Source organism: Ipomoea nil, unplaced genomic scaffold (genome assembly GCF_001879475.1).
Source record: "Ipomoea nil cultivar Tokyo-kokei standard unplaced genomic scaffold, Asagao_1.1 scaffold1873, whole genome shotgun sequence".
In the NCBI taxonomy this organism is placed as follows: domain Eukaryota; kingdom Viridiplantae; phylum Streptophyta; class Magnoliopsida; order Solanales; family Convolvulaceae; genus Ipomoea; species Ipomoea nil.
Genome location: NW_017618301.1, coordinates 40,327 through 64,385, shown reverse-complemented (window position 1 = coordinate 64,385; position 24,059 = coordinate 40,327). Strand labels below are relative to the sequence as shown.

Here is a 24,059-nt window from a genome sequence, read left to right as displayed (position 1 = left end):
TCTGAAATTTCCGACCACCTGAAAATGATCTTAAATTAAGTTGATACTAAAAAGTCCAAAAAGTGGTCGGAAATAGCAACAAAGGTTTTTCCGGATACCAAAAGTGGTCGGAACAAGACTTTCTACTTGATTTAAGATCACTTTCAGGTGGTCGGAAATTTCAGAATTTCCAGTAGTGGTGGTTAAATAAATACTTTAATTAACAATACTTAAGATTATTGTTTCCTTAACAAGATTTCCCATGTTTTTTTATTGCATGTCCATGAATTAATTAACTCTACATTTTAATTTAAAAAAATAAAAAAATAAAAGAGAGAACTTTCTGGCCATGAGGTAGTTTATAATAAGTGTTATGGATATCCATAATTTTAGGCCTTTAATTTTAATCTCCATAACAAGCATCAGTATATAAGAAGAGGCAGGACGAAGAAGAAAAACATGTCCATTGGAGAAACTGGGCAAATAAAAAGAGTTTCTCCAATGGCGTCATCGCCACCATTAAAAGCCCATCTTCTTCTTCTTCTTCTTCTCCCGCTATTCTTCGTCTCCACCTTCGCCGATTTATCCTCTGTACAGCACTTTGGTTTCCTTTTCGGAAATGTTTTTCATGGTCCCAGAGAACCATCAGACGTGGGGGAGGTGCCTAATGAGCAGGAGCCACACCATCATCGCCACAACCCAGATTTCGAAATGGATCCTTCTACCTCGTCCTGGGAAATTGTGACGGAGAATGTGGGCGTTTCGGCCATGCACATGCAGTTGATGATAAACAACACGGTTGTCTGGTATGACACCATAAATCTTGGCCCCTCCGCACTTAGACACAATCCTAGGTGGTGCAGAAAAGGTCCTAAAGGTCGTACTGATTGCTGGGCTCATGGCATTATCTATGATCCCGACACCGGTAAAGTTGTCAAGACTCTTAAGGTATGCATGATTGTACTAGATACATACTGTTCTTAATTATTAGATAAAAGTTTGTTATTATGTTATTGTTGTGGTGTACATTATGCATGGGTAAGTATTTTTATTTTTTTGTTTAGTTTAATTTGAATCCATGGTGTTCATCGGGAGGTCTGTCGAGCACTGGAAAATTGATTAGTACCGGAGGCACTGACGAGGGTATTCGAGGTATTAGAATCCTCGACCCCTGCAATGACTGCGACTTCCAGGAACGTGTTGGATCACTTTCTGCAAACAGATGGTAAGCAATACTTTCTTACATTCTTTCAATATTCATAATATATTATTTTAACGTAATGTTTTTCTTCTTAATTTTCTTAACCCACAAAAGGGTAAATCCAGGCCCAGTCGTTATATTATATAGACCGCGGTCCATGTGCACCGCGGTCAAAAACGACGCCGTTTAAGTAAAGAAACGGCCCGCCGTTAGAGTTAACGGAGTCCGTTTGTTTGATGTATTAAACACCAACTGACACTACAGTATATCCAAACCAACACTGTAGTTATATCAAAATGATACTGTAGTTATAGTGAAATGAAACTGCAGTGTATATAAACTGAAACTGAATAACATTTCACATATTTGAGTATATATTGTACAATGAAGCTGTAATTATATCAAAATGATCATGTAGTTGTGTTTTAATGAAACTATAGTGTATATAAAATAAAATTAAATAACATTTTCACATATTTGAGTCTATAAATATCGAATGAAACTATAGTTATATCGAAATGAAACTGTAGTTGTGTTCAACTGAAATTGCAGTGTATACAAAATGACACTGAATAACAGAGTTACTTTTTGCAAAAGGGTGCGAAATGGCGGAAATAAACACTATTAATTTTCATTTTAAAAAAAAGACGCGCGGTGCATAATCGATTATGCACCGCGGTGCATAATATAATTTGCCATCCAGGCCCGGTCTTATTATTTTGGAGCGTTATGCTGTGCATCCGTATGCACCATGCATGGTGCATACGAATGCAAAAACGACGTTGTTTTGGCGTCTAACTTAAAAAAAAAAAAAAAAAAAAAAAAAAAAAAAAAAAAAAAATCGGAATTGCATAACTACACATCCATAATTTCACTACACTTCCATAATTGCATAACTACAATTCCAGAATTGCATAACTATAATTCCATAACTTCATAATTATAATTCCATAACTTCATAATTATAATTCCATAACTTCATAACTACACATCCATAACGTAACTTCATTACTACACTTTCAGAATTTCAACTACACTTCTAGAATTTCATAACTAAAAAATCCAAAATGAATGAACTAAAAATGAATAGCATAATGTTGTTGCTGGGAATCGAAACTGATTTTTTTTTTTTTAAGTAGGATGCGCGTTTTATGCAAAACGACGTCGTTTTTGCATCCGTATGCACCATGCATGGTGCACAGCATAATTTGCCTATTATTTTATAGGCCCGGGGAATGATAAAAGAAATGGGCCCTACCGATGTTAACATATATTTCATACCTAAAATTTAAATTACATAAAGAGAAAAAGAAAACTAATATCAAATAACTTGAAACAAAATTAACAAGTTTTTAACAATTTTACATACAAAATAATACTTATGAAAAAATTTAATTACTTTCACAAAGAAATAATTTATAAAAATGAATAAACAATTTAAAATTAAATAAGCTTATAAACAATAACATATATTATTTTGTAATAGAGTCAATATTACTAAAAAAAATAAGTTAATAAACAATAACATTCTTATCTTAATAAATAATAAATTAATAAATTAATTATTAATAAAAAAATTAAAACAACACTTACAAACAGATGCGAAGCTAAAAATATGATAAAAACATATTATTTTAAAATAGTTAAATTAAGATTGTTTGGATAAAATAATTTAAATAGAAAGCATATTATAAATCACAAATCTTATTTATTTATATATTTTTTATAAATACTTTTTCCATTAACTAGATATTCATTAAAAAAAAAAAAAAAAGTCTTTTTACTTTTCAACATTCTGAAAAAAAAAAAAAAATTGTTATCTAGTCTCACAAATCAGGAGGATTTTGTTGACTAAATTTTTTTGAATCAACAGCATATGATTTTAGAATAGTTATGATTGTTTGATTGAGTTAATTCTATTTTTTGTCCTAAATTTATAGGTGACGGTCCATTTTTAGTTCTTTTTTTTTTTTTTTATCAAAACATCCTATTTTGGTCATAACATTATTATGACATGACCCATTATGGTCCCCTATCAACAAAATCGTTGAAATTTCATTAAATTGAAGGACATTTTGATCTTTTTAATACAAAGTGTGTTGACCCATTATATTTTATATGTTTTATGTTTATTTTTTGAAAAAAAAAAATCATAATAGAAGAGCGAATTATTTAACGAAATTTCAACGATTTTTTTGATAGAGGGTCAAAATTGATCATGTCATAATAATACTTGGTCTAGAAATAGATATTCTAATAAAAAAGACTAAAATTAGACTGTCACCTATAAATCTAGGACCAAAAATCAAATTAACTCAAAATAATTTAAATAGAATGCATGAAAATTAAAGTTGTTAGACTAATATGAAGAGTCACAGGGGCTTTGTTGACTAATATGATAGAGTCATAAGGAATCGACCCCTAGTCCTTTAGGATGTACGCATTTGCCAACCAAACAACCCCGAGCATGGGCCCTGGGCAAGGCCCTAGCCCGCCCTTGCTCAGGGCCGGGCTTGGGTAAATCTCTGGAGCCCGACACTATGTCCAGATAAAATTTGTAGGAGTGATAAATCACAATGATTTCAGCTATCCATGAGGTGGAAGATCAGTGTCTAGTGTTCACAGAGAGCCCACTACATAATGCAGTGGTGGAGCCAGAAAGCTGGGGTTGGGGGGGGCCAAATTTATAGAAGAAATTTATTATCTTAGTCCATATTAGTACCAACCACACAATATTATTATATATATACCATATATGATTGTGCCAATTATTATTGATAATTATTTTTAATTATACTATGTACAATAATATATGAAATATATAATTATATGAGTACGATCGTTAAGATTGTCAAACATTACTTTTGAATTTTTTTTATATAACACAAAAATTATACAATAGTAAAAAATAGAAAAAATTACACTTTTAACCACTAAGTTATAGGGTAATTGAAGAATTCATAATTATTAGTCATGCTTACTTTTTGTCCCTAAAATATTCTTCGTAATTGATGTTGCAAATTTCGTCCCTTTACTAACAAAACATTAGGAACGAAGTATAGCTTAGAAAGGAAGAGTGACCACAACATGTCATTTAAAGGACGAAATTTGCAACGTCAATTATAGTTTAGAGACGAAAAGTGAACACGACCAACAATTATGGACGAATTCTACAATTATCTCATAACTTAGGGACGAAAAGTGTAACTTTCGAGTTCATTTAATATATACATAATAGATTATTTTTTTTAAAAAAAATTAGGAGGGGGGCCAAAAGTGTAATTTATCCCTATTATAATAATATATACCTATATATTTATTAAAAATGGGGATGGGGTGGGGGGGGTAGGACCCCTCTTGGGGTAGGGTGGCTCCGCCCCTGACATAATGTGACTTTCACTGTGGCTTGGACCCATGAGGTGAAAAGAGCATTGTCTAGTTTTCACAAATAGTCCATCACATTAGGTGTAACTTTCACTACTGCTTGCTTGATTTCAGCTACCCATGAGGTGAGATGACCAGTGTCTAATGTCCATAAGGAGTCCATCATGTCGAGTGTGATTTTCATTGCAGCTGTTTAGACTCATTATATGTTTTTGTACACAATCTGTCACCTAATAACTAATGAGTTATTGATTTTCTTCTTAATTTTCCTAGATTACTTAAACGTGTTTGTAAAACTCGCAGGTATGCTTCTCAACAAATGTTGGAAAATGGTGATTTTATCGTGGTGGGAGGGAGAGGAGCTCACAACTATGAAATTATCCCGCCAGATGAGCTTAAATTCCCAATCCAACAATTTGGGCTTCCGCTGCTCATGGAAACCACTGACGGCCATCTGGAGAATAATTTGTATCCATTTGTGTACCTCCTCCCCGACGGCAGCGTCTTCGTTTTCGCCAACGACAGGTCGGTTATCTTCAACCCTATAACCGGAGAGACGATTAGGGAGCTCCCGAAACTGCCCGGCGGGTCCCGGAATTACCCGGCTTCGGGGCAATCCGCGCTTCTCCCCCTGAAACTCACGGCGGGGGAGCATGATTTCGTGAAGGCGGAGGTCTTGGTTTGCGGCGGCAACACGCACGAAGCCTTCAAGGTGACAGAGCGAGCGCCGAGGAAATTCCCACCGGCGTTAAAGGATTGCGGCAGGATTGTGGCGAATAAAGAAGGGGCAGAATGGGAAATTGACGAGATGCCGTCCGGGAGGGTTATGGGAGATCTGTTGATCCTCCCAAACGGAGATCTCCTCCTGATTAATGGCGCGAAAAAGGGGACCTCGGCCTGGGACGCGGCGGAGGATCCGAATTTCACGCCGGTGCTTTACAACCCGGATAAACCCAAAGGCCAAAGATTTACCGAGTTAAAGCCAACTAAAATCGCCAGAATGTACCATTCCTCATCGGCAGTTTTGCCGGACGGTAAGATCTTAGTCGCCGGAAGCAACACCCACGCTCTCTACGACTTGAAAGCCAAATACCCAACCGACTTGCGCGTCGAGAAATTCTCGCCGCCGTACTTATCTCCCGCCCTGCAAAAGTTCCGGCCAGAGATCTTGGAGGACGATTCAGACAAACATTTGTTCTATGGACGGAATTTCAAGATCTATATCAAGCTGGATGCTGAGGTAGACATGTCCGATATTAAGGTGACTATGTATCCACCGCCGTTCACCACTCACGGCTTCTCCCACGGCCAGAGGATGCTGATTTTGGGTCTTAACCACGCTTCCAACAAAGCCATCTCCGCCGTGGCCCCGCCCTCCGGCAAGCTCGCACCACCAGGCTACTACTTGATCTTCGTCGTGCACCGTGGCGTACCCAGCAAAGGAATGTGGGTGCATATTAATTAAATATAATATCAGATCGATGGGCTTTTAAAAATCGAAATCTTTCTTGTACTCTATATTTCTGTAATCTTGTAAGAATGATTTATACTCACAAAAAATGACAAACGTCAAAAAAAAAAAAAAAAAACAAAAAAACAAAAAAACAAAACCGGCGAGCATTTTTCATTAGTCTGATGCACGTCGTTTTCTAAAACCTCAACGCGTTTCCGGCCAGCAGAGATACTGCTACCTACGAAAACGATGTTTTCTTGAATTGTTCTTCCAACAACTTTCTTAACATAAATAATATCAAGACTAATCAACTTGGTTGGCGTGAGTGGCCGTGCACTCAAGAGAGGTCGGGAATTCAAATCCCCTCTCGGAAAAATCAATCTGGGTAAAACAAAATAAGAAATCTTAGTTTGTGGTTGCCAAGCAACTATTTGACCAATTTGGCTAGGTATCAAGACTAAATTGTAAATAGAGAATTACTTGCAAGAAGGGGCAGAAATTGTTGGTAGATAATTCAAAAATGGTTGTAGTCCACAATATAAATAATTTTCCAGCTTTGAAAAGATAATTAGCATGATGAGTGGGGGAGAAAATATATGTGTGAATTGAATATCATTCCATTATATTCCCTCTTAGCTTTTTTCTACCAACCTGTATGTTAACTAGGATTGACTTTCCTAGTATAAAACCTAGGATGCATCATGGATGTGCATGAAACTAACCAAACGCGCCACAGCTGTTTGCCTGCTTGCCATGTTTTGTTTCAACATTCAAGATCATAATTAACTAATCCAGAATGTATATATGTCAAACTAATAATAATATTGAAATAAAAAAGGGTTCCAGATTATAGGCTATATAAGCCCATTTTCATTTTCAGGTTGAACATCAGCTAAAGAAAAGAAAAGAAAAGAAAAGTCCATAAAAGATGGCAACCTTTAGAATTGTTTCAGTGGCTTTGTTGATCTCCACATTTGCACTTTATGCATCTATGGTGAATGGTTTGTTCTCAGACAACATGTTCATCTACTGGGGATATCAGCATTCCGCAATGCAAGGCGACGATCTTCAGCTCGTTCTGGATCAAACATCTGGTAAGTACTATACGTTTTAATTGATTTTTTAAAAACTTTTAGTTGATACTATACGAAACACGTCATTCAAGTTGGTATCAGAAATATAATGTGCATTAATTAGCCTCTTTAGAATTGAAGTTTTTGCATAAACTAACTAACAGCTGATTAATTAATGTTTATTATTATTAGGGTCTGGTGTGCAATCGAAGGGGACATTTCTGTTTGGGAGCATTGAAATGCAAATCAAGTTTGTACCAGGAAATTCTGCTGGAACAGTGACAGCATACTATGTAAGATGAAATCCATTACAGTATAGTTTTCAAGAAATAATTAAGACAATCTTTAATTTATACACTGATTTTGGATGACAGTTATCTTCTACTGGAGACAAGCATGACGAGATTGATTTCGAGTTCCTGGGGAATGTATCAGGGCAGCCTTACATTATCCACACAAACATTTTCACCCAGGGTGTCGGAAACAGGGAGCAACAGTTCTATCCATGGTTTGATCCATCTGCTGATTATCATAACTACACCATTCACTGGAACCCCAATGCCGTCGTGTAAGTTCATTTATTCTTCAACTTTTTTTTTTTTTAAGACACGAGGAAACCGTAGCTAGTATTTGAGTGTGGACGTGATAAATCCTGCCTCGTGACCCTGATGTATACTTCTTTTTGAATCCTATATGGGTAGCTATAGTTTGTTGAGGCTTGAGCTTATTATTAGTTGGCAAATAGGTATATGTTGGGTGGGTAAAAAAGATTGAATCAGTAAAACATAGCTGAAAATTCTGTCTCATTAGACAACTCAAAAATGGTAGAAACCAAAAAATGACCTTTCCAACTACTTTGAAGATCCAAAAGTGTCCTGATTGCTATTTCTAACTCCTTACGTGAAAAGTGGTTGGTAACACTGACTATCAATAAAACTTATTTAAAATATCTGATGGGTTAAACATTAGTTGTCCGTCCTAATTTTCAACATCCAGTGATCGAAAAGTGATCAAAATTTCTGACAATTGATGATCAAAAAGTGATTGAAAATTTTGATCATGAACGGTAAAAAATCTAAAAGTTAGGGAGTAAAAAAATTAGGTAATTCATTGGGTTACAACCATTCCTAAGAATTTCACTCCCAAATCAAGAGCCTTTTTCAACACCTAATTAACCTCTCTAGAGCTTAAAACCAAATTAAATCAAATGATGATCTGATTAATAACAAAATTTTGACATGACATTATTATATTGTTAAACCCCAGATGGTACATAGATGATGTTCCAATCAGGGTGTTCAGGAACTACCAGAGCCAAGGAATCCCATTCCCAAACCAGCAAGGAATGGGAGTATACTCCAGTCTGTGGAATGCTGACGAGTGGGCAACCAGAGGAGGCCGGGACAAGATTGATTGGACCAACTCACCATTCGTTGCCAGATATCGCAATTTTAGCCCAAGAGGGTGTTACTGGAAGGGACCAGGAAGCATATACCAATGTGGAGTAGCTAATAATCCCCAGAACTGGTGGACTTCTTCTGAGTATTATCAGCTTAGCTATGCCAAGAAAGGGCAGATGGATTGGGTGAGGAATAACTATATGATCTATGATTACTGCACAGATTTCAAGAGGTTTAATGGCACAATGCCTGCTGAGTGTTTCATGCCACAGTACTAATTACTGATATATATGCATCATATCCTGTTTGGTTTTGCTGAATATATATATAATCTGCTGGGAATAATGAGTTCTTGAATTTTTGTGTTTCAATACTTTAGTGTGTGGGGATATGATGTTGGAGAGATTTAATTTGTTTAATTTCATCATTGTATTGTTGTGTATCCATTCTTTGAATTTCATTATGTTCCAGTTGAGAGGGAATATATAATGAAGTATCCATTTCATGTTAAAGGCTTAAAGCTGCATATTATACACCAATAACTCTAGTTTTTTTCTTTGTATTTTTTCAATGAATTCATCAACAAAAGATTACCAAAAAGTTTTGGTATCTGATCTAAGCCAACAATAACAACAAGGTTTCTGACATTTCTGACCATAAGGTGGCCGAAAATTTAGAAAAAAAAAAAAAAAAAAAAAAAGAGTAAAATATATCTTTGTCATGGTTGTGAAAAAGTTACAAATTTCACTAAATTTTGTCCACATTTTAAATTATTAAAAGTGGTTAGAAATAAGTGATTTTATAGCACTGTTTTGATGATATGTCTCATGTTATTCATTGTTTGTTGCTTTTTACTCCGTATGAGATAAGAGAGGCTCTCCTTATTTGGCTCAAAAGAAAATGTGAACCCTGATCCATAATTTGCCCCAAAAAATGGATGGGCTTTTGGATATGAGAACAATCTGACAACTGTTCCTTTATTTATTAGAAATGGATTCCAGGTCAGTCCATATGAATATATGATTTTTTTTTTTTAAACATTAATATATGATATGATATACCAAAACTATGAAACAACCTTTACTTTAAAAAAAAAAAAAAAAAAAAAACATCGATATTTTTTTAAAAAATTAGATTAATTTTCAATCAAATGTTGCAGGTCCAACCTGAAGCGGATCTGAATTAATCTCACTATAAGATATCGAATGTCGTATGTAAAAAAAATAAAAAAAAATGAGATCAATACTTTATTTTATTAAATATTATATTATTTGACATAATTTTGTATTATTAATTTATAGTAAAGTTAAAATATAAAATAAAAAAATTATGACACTTCTTATCATTTATAAACCTCATTATTTAATGCAAATATAATTCAAATAACATTTTCCTTTTCCAAAATATCATGGATTTGACTCACCAACCTTTCTTTATTCCTCTTTGCTCTCACCTTTAAGGCTCCAAAACTCATACTTAAAGCAACTTGCTTTTTCTTGCATCTCTTTATTCTAGTCTATGATACACCACATAATGCGAAAAGGCCTTGATGTATGTGTGGGGAATGTGTAGATACCATTAAAAGTAAAACAATAATTATTAGGTGTCATTGCATTTGTCACTATGAGACTTAATATATACATTATATAATTGTCCATATAATGTCTCACCTTTGCAAATGAGGAATTAATTTGAATCATGTTTATTCAACCAAGAATCCTGTTAGTCTAATTTTTTTCACCTGTTCACCGAAAGGGGGAAACTTCAAAAGAAGCACCACTTAGCCTCTTCTCAAAGCTAGCGTTCTCTTGGGTTGGAAGACACCAGTGTAATCTTTTGCAAGAACTTCAATACAGATCAGAAGAATTTATCACTACGTCAAAAATTATAGTTAATAGCGAATGTACAACTTTGTTTTATTATACTTGCGTAGTAATTATTGTCATGTTTCAAGCGTCAAGATGTTGGACTAGACTCTTCAAGCCTCTACCCAATAAATTTAACACCACCAAATCTCGATATGACCTAAGGAGATCGAGATCAACAACGAACCATATGTACAAGCTATTGTATTATTAAAGCATTTATCAAACCAAAGTTCATTATCTATAATATAATTTGATGAAAACTTAGGATGATGAGTTAGTTGAGGTGAATGTTTCAAACTTTTGATTGGAGCAAATTAAAGGAGAATGAAAGAGCTGAGTGAGGGGCATTACATATTTATAGAAAGGCCAAGTGGTACCTGGCAAAGAAAATGTGGATTTATTGATAAAGTATAGATTCATCTGTCTCAAAGGTGATCGATGTGAAATGCCTCTGTCCATTTGCCATTGCATTTGCCAACACCCATCACTTAGTAGGTATTAGAAAGCTATGTTTACTAAACAGTATTATTTGTTAATTAAAACACCACTTTGGATGCAAGTTAATGGCTATATTATATTATTCCTTTTCTTTATTAAAAAAAAAAATAGATACCTTTTAAAGCAAACCGAAAAGTGCAATGTTTTGGTCTTGCCCACGCGCTAAGCTAGCTTGCATTGCCACCTTTCTGTGTTATGTTCTTGATGATCATATACACATAACACACTCATGTTTTCATGTGTTTCTTTGTTAATTATCTTTGGGTTATTATTATTAATAATAAGGTTTAGATTTTGGCTCAATCATAGTAATGCTATAATAATTTTTTAAAGTAAAAATGCATCTAGCTAGCAAGTGCTTAATTGGAGTAAACCAAATTAGTTGAGTAGGAATCTAAACACTTGGGGCGAACCACCCGGGCGATGCAATTGCAGAAAAGTGAGAACTGCTGTCCGATGATAGCTTAGTATAAATACTTACACTATATATGCACCCCATGTGCAAATGTGTATCACACAAAACTACAAAATGCACCTTATGATATGTAAAAGTGTAACTCAAGAACATGTACACTTTGTAGTTTTTTTTTTCTTTGATGTACACTTTTGGAGTTCACACATTTTTTAGTTGTTGCATTTTTACATATCATAGGGTGCAGCTTTGCATTCATATATGGACACTCTTCTCATATGATCATGGATTCTTGTTGTGTCTGTGATTTCCTGTGAATAACATTTTTGTCTTTTGAATGCTTATTACATTTTTATTTCTTAATCCAATCAAATACAATAATACAATATTTAAACTCTATTTCTTGCATTGAACAAACAATATAATACTTTGTATAATTTTATTATATATATATTTCTTACATATTTCATTCTCTATGAAATAAGATTCATAATCTTTTAAAGTTCATTTTTTTGAACCAAACGTGTGGTAAGATATACAAATTTAATATAATTATATTACTATATTATTATGTATAATACATCTTTTGTTTTCCTAATAAATTATTGGTTCAGAATGAAAATGTAATTTTTAAAATGAGAGTCATGCATTATTCTAAAATGAGAGTTTTCGTTTTTTTCTTTTTGGGGTGTTGTTGACTACTTGTCGTTTGTTTTTACTTGCTAGTACTGAGGATAAGGTTAATTGATAAAGTTTGCCAATACGGCATAGTATGACAAAACTGTACAATTATTAGGGGGTCAGAGTGAGAAAAATCATTACATGAGAGGGCATTATGCGATTTGACAATAAATACAAGGACCAAATTCAAACAATCAGAAATTCAGAATCTCAAGTGATTATGAGTTAGTACTTCAATTCCATTGTGATTGTACATGAGTACATGACGATTGAGTCAACTTTGGTGTACGTAAAATGCTGCAATAATATGATGTATAAAGTTTATTATTATTATTATTATTATTATTAGTATTATTATTATTATTATTTATTATTTTCTGTTGCTCGCCAACCTCGATAGATATTATTTATTATTTTCTGTTGCTTGCCAACCTCGATAGATCCTAATTTCCTGCTTTTGGAGATGGCTAAAATAGTAAATCACCGGATGTACACTAATGGAGGAAGGTCCAAATGTTGCACATTATTGTAAATCACAAGATGTGCACTAGTGGAGCGATGTCTGGGTGTTGCAAATTGAGATTGGTACTAATCACATGACGGTTAACAATCCTGTGACATTATGTCATTATTCACATTGTCTTTTTAGTTACTAACTTATGTCCCACAGTGGAGGGGATGGGGATGGAGTTTGTGTACTGCTTTAAAAAAAATAGTTGAGATGGTTGGACGGAAAAAAATTTATGTTTTAAACTTTTAAAATAAATAATAATTTAAATTAATACAGCCATTTATGTAATTGCCTGTCGAGTTATAATCTATCATTAAATGATGATTTACTTTTTTTGAATACTACTGACTCTATTGCAATGCAATATTTGTTTATAACTACTTTTTTAACATATTGAAAGCTCGATCCCACAACCTCCTTTATAAGGGAGGGACTTAGTATCATTAGACTACAAGGTCCTTGGCAAATGATGATTTACTTAGTTAATGTAAACATGATGTAATTTTATAGTAGAAAAATGAAGGTTAGTATACTTTAATTTAATTATGTCTATCTTCTTCTTCTTTTTTTTTTTTTTTTTTTTTTTTTTTTTTTTACATTGTGTTATTGGAGTTGTATGATACGGAGTAATAATTTTTGTAGACAAAAATACTCTAGTCATTAAAACTTTTACTAACTAGAATATGATGGTTTTAGCTCAATTAATTATATAATAAACATCCACAAAAATAAGGAAAAAAACGAAATAGAAAAATTAGTCATAGACACACAGAGGTGTTCATTCAATTCATAACCAATTCGAATGGAATCTCCCATTTTGAATTAACCAAACCAAACCCAAATAAATAAATAAATAAAAATCTATTAAACCGATTAATCAAAATATTTTAGTAAAATTTAAAAATACTTTAAATTTATAAGTAAAACTTTAAATTTATCTATAGTTTCACATCACAAAATAGTCATTACATCAGTTATAAATAATAAAAATTTAAAAACTAGGTTAATAGCATGATTTATGAATTATAAAAAGAAAAAAATTAAAACATATACTCTGTATATATTAACAATTCGGTTGACACAAGATTAATTCAATTAAACAACACTTTTGAACCAAATTAATAAATAACCAAAAATTTTAAAAGTAGGATTCAAACTTACAACTTTATTTATGAAAAGCAACATTGATACCATCAGACTAAAATATTTTATTTTTTTAGTATTATTTACTTTATTACAAGGTAGTGTTTATTCTATACTTTTTCTATTTGTTGCAGTCAATGAATCAATACTCGAAAGTCATGTCATTTAAGCACAAAGTGTTTGGCTAATTAAAAATCAAAATTTATCAATTCGTTAATTTACATATTTTTCACCAAATTATACACACCCTACCAACCTTGTTACAGCAATGCTGATTAGCGCGGGACCCTGTTATCGTACAACATCCGTCATCCGCAGAAGGCGGCGCGTGGTTAATAAAGCGCGTGGCCGAGCCCAGCTCCACAGGTCAAAAAATAGCTATTGGTACAGGTCCAAGTCCAAAGCCTTTCCACACATGCACTGTTACGTCTACACCATTAAACTTCTCTCTCTATTTCATTGTGCGCTGAAAGACGCAGTCAGCTGTGCAGCTCAGCCACTCCTTTTTTTTTTTTTTTTTTTCTCAGTTTATTTGTTTGATCATTCTCAGAAATGCCCATCCGCCGCCGTGAAATCAAGAACCCATAACGTGTATCTCACCTGGGTCTCCTCTGTTTCCTCGGCTTCACTCCCCCCATGTACTTATCAATGCTCAATTCAAGTGCCCGTTTTTCGTTTTACTAATATTCAGCTGCTTCTCAGTAATTCAGATCACTTATTCTAGGAAAGATTGGATTTTTATTTGTTCTCGGCCCTTGGGTAGGTTGTTCAATTGTTACGCATATGAATTGCGGGATTTCCAGATATTTTTTGAGGTGAATTGAGTAGAGGGTATTTTTGTTAGTTACTGTTTATGCAGAAACCGGTTAGTTGTCTTGCCTGTTCTCAGATTTGGGTTTGATCTTTTTGTTTTGCATTTGCATGCCAGTGGAGTACCAAGACTATGGTTTTTGTATGTTGGTGATCATCTTTTTTTCTGGGAGTGTAGACTATCTGAAGCAGAGAACTTGTAGGGATTTTATTATAATTTTGTTGGTAGTTGGAATTAGCAGTTGATTGGTGATGAATTAGTGGATAATTTGATAGTGTGGAATTGGCTCAATTTGGTGGTTAGACAGACTAATGGGTTGTGTGTATTCGAGGGCTTGTATAGGGGAGATTTGTGCTCCAAGGGCTGTGGAAGTAAAAGAGCCTGGAAATGTGAAAGGATCAGCTGAGATTGCTGTTTTCTCACCTAATTTGGGAGATGGGGAGGCAGGTGAGATTATGGATCACTTAAACCAGGTAGGCCTCAGTAGGGATCAAGAAATTGGAATAGCCAGATTGTCTAGGGTTTCTGCTCAATTTTTGCCTCTGGATGGCTCACGAAATGTGAAGATTCCATCTGGGAATTATGAATTGCGGTACTCGTTTTTGTCTCAAAGAGGGTACTATCCCGATGCTCTTGATAAAGCAAATCAAGATAGTTTTTGCATTCACACACCATTTGGGACGAGCCCAGATGACCATTTCTTTGGGGTGTTTGATGGGCATGGTGAATTTGGAGCTCAATGTTCACAGTTCGTGAAGAATAAATTATGTGAAAATTTGATTAGGAATAGTAAGTTTGATGTAGATGCTGCCGAAGCATGTAATGCTGCATTTTTGACGACTAACTCGCAGCTGCATGGTGATGTGTTGGACGATAGCATGAGTGGGACCACTGCAATCACTATACTGGTACGGGGAACAACGATTTATGTTGCTAATTCTGGAGACTCGAGAGCTGTTATAGCTGAGAAAAAGGGAAACGATATAGTAGCTGTGGACCTATCAGTTGATCAGACCCCATTTAGGCCCGATGAACTTGAAAGGGTTAAGATTTGTGGAGCTCGGGTACTCACCTTGGATCAGATTGAAGGATTGAAGAACCCCGATGTGCAATGTTGGGACACGGAAGAAGGTGACGATGGTGATCCCCCTAGACTTTGGGTACAAAATGGGATGTATCCTGGTACCGCTTTTACAAGAAGTTTAGGAGATTCTATTGCTGAGACTATTGGTGTCGTCGCAAACCCTGAAATCGTAGTTCTGGAGCTCACTCCAAATCATCCTTTCTTCGTGATTGCCAGTGATGGGGTGTTTGAATTCCTTTCCAGCCAAGCCGTTGTTGATATGGTATAATTTCCTCCTTTTCCTTTTGCTTTTGATTACAATTGTCAGTTTCCTTCAGATTTATTCTTTAATTAAGTAGTTCTGCTTTTAACTCTTAATAATTAGTATTTCCTCCGTTCCATTTTATATGACCTACTTGTACAACAAAGTTTGACCGAAGCTATTTATAGTTTAGTTTTTGTAATATTTAATTTATTATAAATTAAAAATTTGTATTAAAAGTTCTATTCAACACAAGTCAAATTTGAAAATGATAAGAAATTGTTAAAGAAAATAAGCGAATAAAGGAGAACTGGTTTGACTAATGAATAGTGAAAATGTCATAAAATAAGACGGGAGTATTATTTTTTCTATAGTAGCCACCACATCTGGAATTGCTAAACAATAAAAGTAACAAATTGGAGATTGGTAAGCTCACAATCCGCCGCCCCACCCAAATCAAACCCGTCTATTACTTGTAGGGGGTGGGCACTTTCCTTTTGCCTAATATGTGAAAGAAAAAGACAAAGAGAAAACAAAAGCACTAAAGGAGATAATGCCCAAATTGGATCTGTCGCATAAATATGCGTCTTTCTCTCACATTCCAAATTAATCAAGACGTGCATAATAAGACTGCCTGTTATAATTAATATTTATCCCTTCTGACCTTCTCAGCCTCTTAATTGTCAAACATGTCAATAACGTTTGAGGGGATCATCCACTGAATGCCAAAAAAGAGAAAAATACAGGACAAAAGTCAATCTCATTCTTTGCAACAGAGAAGTAATCGTAACCGTCTTCCTTCATAAGTTATAAACTGGCTAATATAAATTCCCCTCTCTTGCTTAGGTTATAAGTTATAAATAATGAAAATAACATTTTTCTTATAAAAAATACAAAAAAAAAAAAAAAAAAAAAAAATTAATAGGAGAGAATATAACTTGATTAACAACTGCTGGTAAGACATGAAGATTTATGGTTAAACAAGTAAATTAATAGGAAAGAAAGTAACTTGAGTGCTAACTTGATAACAACGTGATAAAAGTATTACAATAGCTCATGAATTTGTAGGTTTGAGAGATAGCTAAGGACTCTCTTGATATTCCAACATATTAAATTTTAGTTGTTTCAAAGTGGCTAGCTGTTATGAAATTCCTTGTTGTCTGGCAAAGGGTAGCTGGGGTTCATGAGTACTGTTGATTTCTCTTCTTCTCTTTTATGTTTAGATGACTAATATTCCTATTGCCAATTAACTATCAGGTTGCAAAATATACAGATCCACGGGATGCTTGTGCTGCTATTGTTGCTGAATCATATCGCCTTTGGTTACAGTATGAAACTCGCACAGATGACATTACTGTAATTGTGGTACATATTAATGGGTTAACTCATGTAAGATGGTACCTTCACTTTGATCCCATCAGTTTCTACACTCTCTTTCATTATTTCAGTATCTTTTGATGACTCGGTATAATGATCTTAATATCTTCGATATCAGTCTGCTGGTGGTCAATCAACAAGTTCAGAAACAGTTTTAAGACCCCCTTTGCCTCAGACTATAGAGGCATCAGGTGCAGAATCTCCAGCAGTTTTGAGCTGGAATACTAGGAATCAACGGACAAGGCAAGAAATATCACGGGCAAGGCTTCGTGCTCTTGAGAGTTCCATTGAAAATGGGCAGATTTGGGTGCCTCCTTCTCCGGCCCACAGGAAGACCTGGGAAGAACAAGTAAACATTTCTTCCTTAAATCATTCCTGTTTGGTAAAAAATTGGCCTATAGGCTAATTTTGGCTTACTTGACCACTACAATATCAATATAAGTGTTTGGTTAATTAGCTTTTTGCAACTCCAAAATGCTAAAATTCAAAAAGCTACTCCAAGCAACTTTTTCAATTAGCTTTTTCAGAAAAGAAATTATACCAAACAGCTATCAGCTAACAGCTAATTTACCAAACACTTTTCTACAACAGCTAATGTTATCAACTAGTTATACCCTCTAATTAACACAATCAGCTATCAGCTAACAGCCATTTACCAAACAGGGCCATTGCTTTTTATTGTGTTTTCTCTTTTATTTCTTGAGGAGAAACATGGTATATTCTTGAATACTAGTTGGATATTATTGAACCCTTAAATGGTCATTGAATTTGTAGCATCTATGTGACAGGCACAAATTGAACAGGCATTGCACTACCACTTTCTATTTAGAAAACTAACAGATGCCCAGCGTCATGTCTTGTTGGATTCTATGAAAAGAGTGGAGGTTCAAGCTGGAGAAATTGTAGTGAAGCAGGTGATATGTTTTTAATTGATCTTCCGTAATATCTGAATAATGATTTTTCTAAGGGGCTTGAGGAACAAGAAACATTCATTTACTACAATTTGTAACTTGTGCTACCTCAAAGGGTTTGTGGATAGGAGTTTCATGCTTTGATTATAAAGGAAAAACAATCTTATCCAAATTTGCTTGATGACACTCTCTCTCTCTCTCTCTCTCTCTCTCTCTCTCTCTCTCTCTCTCTCCCGGAGTAATTTTTAAGTGTATTGACTTTTGCAGGGTGGAGAAAGTGACTCATTTTATGTAGTTGGACATGGAGAATTTGAGGTTTTAGCAACACAGGTAACTAAATGATTTTATTGCCAGCACCACCAATCTAAATAAATTTTGAGTAATTATATTGGTTACTAGTTATCTCGAGTAGATCCAATATGATGTCTTACTTGAGATCAATTATAGGATGAAAACAAGGGAGAAGTTCCTAAAGTTCTACAACAATATACAGCTGAGAAGCTATCATCCTTCGGAGAGCTGGCACTGATGTAAGATATTTATCATGCCGCCTTCTGCTCAGCTAATTTAACATATTTTTAAGATAGCGACACAACTTATTGAATTCAGTTGCAAAACATGAGGTTTCTGTTTTCTTGTTTGGGATTCGCTTGTATAAAGCAGCCTTTTAAAAGACGTAATAGCTCAAAGGCCATATGTTTTGGTAATTTGCTGGAATCAATTAGACATATTTAGACTAGATCGAGAATGAGATGATGTCTCCTGTCTTTGAACATTCATCAATATTGTGTTTCTTGGCCAGTTATCATCTTCGATATAAATCTTTGCTCTGATTAATACAGGTACAGTAAACCCCTCCAAGCTTCTGTTCGTGCTGTGACTAGTGGAACCCTCTGGGAACTCAAAAGAGAAGATTTTAGAGGAATTCTTATGTCCGAATTTTCTAACCTGTCATCGTTGAAGTTACTTCGGTCTGTAGACCTCCTTTCTCGGTTGACAATTTTACAACTAAGTCATATTGCGGATTCTCTTTTGGAGATGACTTTTTCTGACGGACAGACTATAGTAGATGAGGTGCTTTATACTTTTTTATCGTCTCTATATATACAAATGCCTTCTGCAATTTTTTTTTTCTCATATATCTATTTTCACATTTATATGCAGAACGAGAACCTCCTTGGCTTGTATATCATCCAGAAAGGGGGAGTGAATATTACATTTGACATTGATTCGGTGAAAAGTGAAAATGCATCAAGTCTGATTTGCGAAAACCAACAGGATAGTATGCCAAACAACAAGGGCGTCTTGTTGCAAAAGGCAGAAGGGAGCTATTTTGGAGAGTGGACACTTCTTGGTGAACACGTTGGATCGTTGAGAGCTACTGCTGTGGGTGATGTTGTCTGCTCTGTCATAACAAAGGAAAAATTTGATTCAATCATGGGCCCTCTGACAAAACTCTCACAGGATGAGCACGAGTATGTAAATTATCCTCTGTTTGAAGTATTACTCACCAAAAGCAACAGATGAATATATATATATATATATATATATATATATATATATATATATATATATATATATATATATATATATATATATATATATATATATATATATATATATATATATACATATATATATATATATACATATAGATTTCTAATCAGGTGAGAACCAACCTTAACCTGCGAACTGCGAACTTGTGAAGGATTGCACCGCAACTACTACATGATTGCACTGCTACGGCTCCTAGACATGCCTGAAGCCTGAAGGACCTTGTGGTGCAATCTTATCCGGGTGCGGTGCAATCGTGTAGTAAGTGCGGTGCAATCCACACACACAGCCTAAACCTATATATGCACTGAACATACTAACAAAAAAGTGCTTCATTTAATTGTAGGACAAACGACTGCTCCTCAGATTTCTCTAGAGAATCTATCAAAAGCTTTGACACTTCAAATCTTGCAAAGCTGAGCCTCATTGATTTGGTGAGTAACCGAGTATGCATCTTCTTCTTTGGCTTATCTAACAATAATCTTTTGTGGGTGACATCGACATAACTATTTGCCAATGGTTTACCTAGGAATGGAAAACAAGTTTGTCTTCCACAGATTGCAGTGAGATTGGCCTTGTTCAATTGAAAGACTCAGGTTGGTTTTGGTTTTCTCACAATTATGTTCAATGGCCTTTGGTGCCTTGTAGGTTCATGTTAATGGAAGTCGGATGTAACTCAGAATTGATTTATCTTCATCTCTTCTTTCTGCAGATAAGTTTCTTACCTTGAAGAGATTTTCAAAACAGGCAATTAAGAAGCTCGGGAAAGAAGATCAAGTCTTGAAAGAAAAGGATCTATTGAAGTGCATGTCACCGGCTGCATGTGTTCCTCAAGTTATTTGCACTAGTGCCGATCATACTCATGCTGGAATACTCTTAGATACGTGTCTCGCTTGCTCTCTATCTTCGATACTTCGCACTCCACTTGACGAAGCTTCTGCACGATTTTGTGCTGCGTCTGTTGTTACTGCATTGGAAGACTTGCACAAGGTACTTACTCTCTGCAATTTAAATCTGTCTATACCCAAGGTGGCTTCAGAATTCATTTTTCTTTTCTTCTTTATTTTTTATATCCATTTCAGAACGGTATTCTATATAGAGGTGTGTCTGCCGAGGTACTAATGTTAGACCAGACGGGACACATAAAGGTTAGTATTATGGTATTCCTGCTGCTATATCAGCTTAATCTGCAAAATACTTCTGGCAAAGTGTTTTTTTTTTTTTTTTTTTTTGGGGGGTCAGACCATGAGGTGTCCTGAGCAGGCCCTAACTGTAGGAGGCACCTTTAAGCCCGTACCATACTCAGACTAATCCCCATTCACACCGGGCCGGCCCAATTAAGCAGCAAAGTGCTGGCCAGATTGATTTTTCCATACGAGAGGGGGTTCGAACTCCCGACCTCTCTTAAGGGATGAGAGTGCACGGCCACTCACGCCAACCAAGCTGGTTTCTGGCAAAGTGTTTATGGTACTTGAAAGTTACCGTGATCTTTAACTAAGACCAATGTATTTTTTTTTTTTCCATTTGTAAACAGCTAGTGGACTTCAGATTTGGGAAGAAGTTATCTGGTGTGTCTAACGAGAGAACATTTACCATATGCGGGATGAGCGACTCTCTAGCCCCAGAAATAGTCCAAGGAAAAGGCCATGGTTTTGCTGTTGATTGGTATAATAATGCGCCTTTTATCTTTTTCAAAGTCTATTTTTAAATTTTAACCATGTTTTAAACAACCCGCTTGGAGCCTCAAAATTTTTTATGTAATTAAATCTCATAGGTGGGCGTTGGGGACTTTGATCTACTTCATGCTGAAAGGTGAAATGCCGTTTGGATCATGGAGAGAGAGTGAGCTTACTTTTGCAAGAATTGCCAAAGGACAGTTTACGATTCCAGAAACTTTTAGCCATGAAGCAGTGGATCTCATTTCCAAGGTACGATGTGGACTATATCCTTTCTCTTCTTAGAAAAGTTTGTCGACAAATATGAGTAGTTAAAAAAAAAAAAATTGTCATTCAGCTACTTGAAGTTGATGAGAACTCGAGACTCGGAAGTGAAGGTGTTGCATCTATCAAAAGTCACCCCTGGTTTTACGGTTTTGATTGGAAAGGGGTAACAGACGGTATAACGCCAGCACCTCTGGAAATCATCTCCCGAATAAAGCAATACCTGGTAAACTATGGCAATGACAATGCTTCTTCTTCGCCATATTCTCCTCCTCAAGACTTAAAAGATCTCAACACTCGAGAGTGGCTCGAAGACTGGTAGAACACCCCCATCACCCGTCTGAAAAGCCATAGACGAGCATGATTGCTGCTTAGAAGTGGAACACCGTGCCCAATCGCCAATCCCATGGTTAGTCCATATGTACCCGTAGATATTTAAAATTTATTCCTCTGTACAGCTGAAAACCCCCCACCCCCCACCCCCCTCCTGTGCTCGAATCTCATCTCGTCTCTCCAATCTCTCTGATGTACCATTAAAATCAAGAAAGGCCTTGTTAGAATGTAAGTAGCTGACAGGAAGCAGTTTAGGGTGGCTGCTTCAGTTGCTTGTATTATTTAGGCCATTGATAATTGACAAAAAGAAATATGAAATTATAGTTGCTGAAAGTGAAGAGAAGAGAATAATTCTACAAAAAAGTTCTTTCTTGCAGCATCTTTTCAAACCCCATAATACTAGTTTATGTTAAAACCAATGCTTTTATCATCTTTGAATGTTTGAGGAAAAGCAAGACCACACAATGAAGTTGCTGCAACATTTGAGCATTTTGTGGCCGGGAAAATGTTACTTGTGCTAAATTTTTATACGAAATGCTGTAGTTTACAACGACTTTTCATCGGAGTTAATACCTTCAATGGTTCTCCGAGTATTAGCGATTTACCAGCTGTGGTCATCTGAGTTTTAAATGACCACCAATGGTCCTCCATGTTTTTAAAAGTAATCACCCGTGGTCCTTTTAGAACGTCTCGTAGTCATGTTAAACTCGGATTTTTTTTTAAGAATTATGACCACGGGTGGTTATTTTTTAAAACATGGAGGACCATTGGAAGTCAATTAAAACTGGATGATCACAACTGATAAATTGCTAATACTCAGTGAACTATTGGAGGTATTAACTCCTTTTCATCGAAAATTGATTGGTGGAGAATAAATTGTTGAGTACATGTGGGAGTTTGGCAGGGCTAATACTAGAATTCATCCAATTTCTAGCACTAGATTTCACCCACTAATCCTTAGGTCTGGTATTCAGTGATGATCTGTGATCCTGTGGGCAGCTTTCTAATGGAATGAATGTACTTATAAATGCTATCATTTCTTTATACTAATTGGAAAAGTCAGATGAAAAAAAAAAAAAAAAAAAAGAGCACCAAATCTTTGATTTACGAAAAAAAAAAAAAAAAAAAAAGAAAAAAAGTGCAGTTATTTGAAAGTGTGCCTTAAGTGAAACACAAATTCTTACTTGAAAGTGCATTTTAGGTGAAACATGAATTGTGACTGTAATTGTCAAAAGACCACAAGAAAGGTAAATCAACTTGTGTTATTTATGATTAACCAATTTAAACTGAGAAGACTAATAGACCTTTCCCAAGTCAAACGTACCCAATCTTAATTCGATCTTTAAACACCCAGTTCTTTCAAATTTTATTTTCAAAACCAAAATTACTTTCAGCCTAACACTTTCAAAGCAAGAGCCATGCAAGAGTGAGGAGAATCAATCTGAAGATCTCTCGTACACATATGTCACTAAACTACAAAATTTTAAGTAAAAACGTCATTTTCAATAAAGTCAACTTATCAGTATACTTCATATACAAAGAACTTGAGTTTTTTGCACTTTTGGTCCCACGACTATAGTGGCACTAACAGAATTGATCCACGACTTTTGAACCTTGCAATTTTAGTCCACGACTATTGATTTTTTTGCAAATATGGTCCTTCCGGTCACTTTTTCGTCAAAATTTCACCGAAAAATTTTTTTTATCCATTTTTAACAGGGCTAAAATTAACATTTTACTTATCTTAAAAAATAAAAGAAAAAAATTGACATTTGACTACATACAATATTACTGGGCTACATACTACTGCCCCAGGCGGCGGAGTTCCTGGAGCAGGTAGGGCTGTCAGTAAGCGGCGGAGCGGCCGTGGCGTTCCCTGGGCTAGTTGGGTTATCCGGCAGCAGCATTGGAGGCGGAGCCAGCACGCCTGCGGGATCATCCGAAGACATCGGAAAAGCTTCGTTGTATAGATTTCCGGCGAGAGAAGCGGCGGAGATTCTCAAATGCAATCACTTTTACCTTTCCATTTTATGTATTTCCTTTATATTTTGAGATAAGTAAAATATCAATTTTAGCCCTGTTAAAAATGGATTAAAAAAAAAATTTTCCGGTGAAATTTTGATGGAAAAGTGGCCGGAAGGACCATTTTTGCAAAAAAATCAATAGTCGTGGACTAAAATTGCAAGGTTCAAAAGTCGTTGATCA

The 24,059-nt window shown here is 35.2% G+C and overlaps 3 protein-coding genes across 4 annotated transcripts; all 3 read left to right on the top strand.

The window, feature by feature from the left end:
- The first annotated feature begins 444 nt into the window (after positions 1-444).
- Positions 445-6,189, top strand: LOC109193385 (aldehyde oxidase GLOX1-like). Its single transcript, XM_019344239.1, has 3 exons — positions 445-927; positions 1,044-1,204; positions 4,868-6,189. The coding sequence occupies exons 1-3, from the start codon at positions 481-483 to the stop codon at positions 6,027-6,029; spliced, it is 1,770 nt and encodes a 589-aa protein (XP_019199784.1). The 5' UTR covers positions 445-480; the 3' UTR covers positions 6,030-6,189.
- A 719-nt stretch (positions 6,190-6,908) lies between these two features.
- Positions 6,909-9,010, top strand: LOC109193388 (probable xyloglucan endotransglucosylase/hydrolase protein 26). Its single transcript, XM_019344243.1, has 4 exons — positions 6,909-7,111; positions 7,283-7,383; positions 7,465-7,658; positions 8,357-9,010. The coding sequence occupies exons 1-4, from the start codon at positions 6,946-6,948 to the stop codon at positions 8,766-8,768; spliced, it is 873 nt and encodes a 290-aa protein (XP_019199788.1). The 5' UTR covers positions 6,909-6,945; the 3' UTR covers positions 8,769-9,010.
- Positions 9,011-13,995: 4,985 nt separating this feature from the next.
- LOC109193384 (protein phosphatase 2C and cyclic nucleotide-binding/kinase domain-containing protein-like) lies at positions 13,996-22,230 on the top strand. 2 transcript variants are annotated; one of them, XM_019344237.1, is made up of 15 exons: positions 14,002-15,760; positions 16,997-17,128; positions 17,235-17,465; positions 17,905-18,030; positions 18,295-18,357; positions 18,475-18,557; positions 18,870-19,101; positions 19,192-19,502; positions 19,928-20,015; positions 20,111-20,177; positions 20,294-20,571; positions 20,664-20,729; positions 21,116-21,246; positions 21,356-21,509; positions 21,595-22,230. In XM_019344237.1, the coding sequence occupies exons 1-15, from the start codon at positions 14,726-14,728 to the stop codon at positions 21,841-21,843; spliced, it is 3,246 nt and encodes a 1,081-aa protein (XP_019199782.1). In that variant the 5' UTR covers positions 14,002-14,725; the 3' UTR covers positions 21,844-22,230. The 2 variants fall into 2 exon arrangements, with proteins under 2 accessions (XP_019199783.1, XP_019199782.1); XM_019344238.1 differs by lacking the exons at positions 21,116-21,246; positions 21,356-21,509; positions 21,595-22,230 and adding an exon at positions 21,040-21,090 and having other exon boundaries at positions 13,996-15,760; positions 20,664-20,789.
- The last annotated feature ends 1,829 nt before the right edge of the window (positions 22,231-24,059 follow it).

Coding starts and splice junctions, on each gene's coding strand:
- LOC109193385 (XM_019344239.1), top strand. CDS start 481: ATGGCGTCATCGCCACCATTAAAAGCCCATCTTCTTCTTCTTCTTCTT. Junction 928..1,043: donor AAGTTGTCAAGACTCTTAAG/GTATGCATGATT, acceptor TTTTTTGTTTAG/TTTAATTTGAATCCATGGTG. Junction 1,205..4,867: donor TCACTTTCTGCAAACAGATG/GTAAGCAATACT, acceptor TAAAACTCGCAG/GTATGCTTCTCAACAAATGT.
- LOC109193388 (XM_019344243.1), top strand. CDS start 6,946: ATGGCAACCTTTAGAATTGTTTCAGTGGCTTTGTTGATCTCCACATTT. Junction 7,112..7,282: donor CGTTCTGGATCAAACATCTG/GTAAGTACTATA, acceptor TATTATTATTAG/GGTCTGGTGTGCAATCGAAG. Junction 7,384..7,464: donor GAACAGTGACAGCATACTAT/GTAAGATGAAAT, acceptor TTTGGATGACAG/TTATCTTCTACTGGAGACAA.
- LOC109193384 (XM_019344237.1), top strand. CDS start 14,726: ATGGGTTGTGTGTATTCGAGGGCTTGTATAGGGGAGATTTGTGCTCCA. Junction 19,503..19,927: donor CTCTCACAGGATGAGCACGA/GTATGTAAATTA, acceptor ATTTAATTGTAG/GACAAACGACTGCTCCTCAG. Junction 21,247..21,355: donor CATGGTTTTGCTGTTGATTG/GTATAATAATGC, acceptor TAAATCTCATAG/GTGGGCGTTGGGGACTTTGA.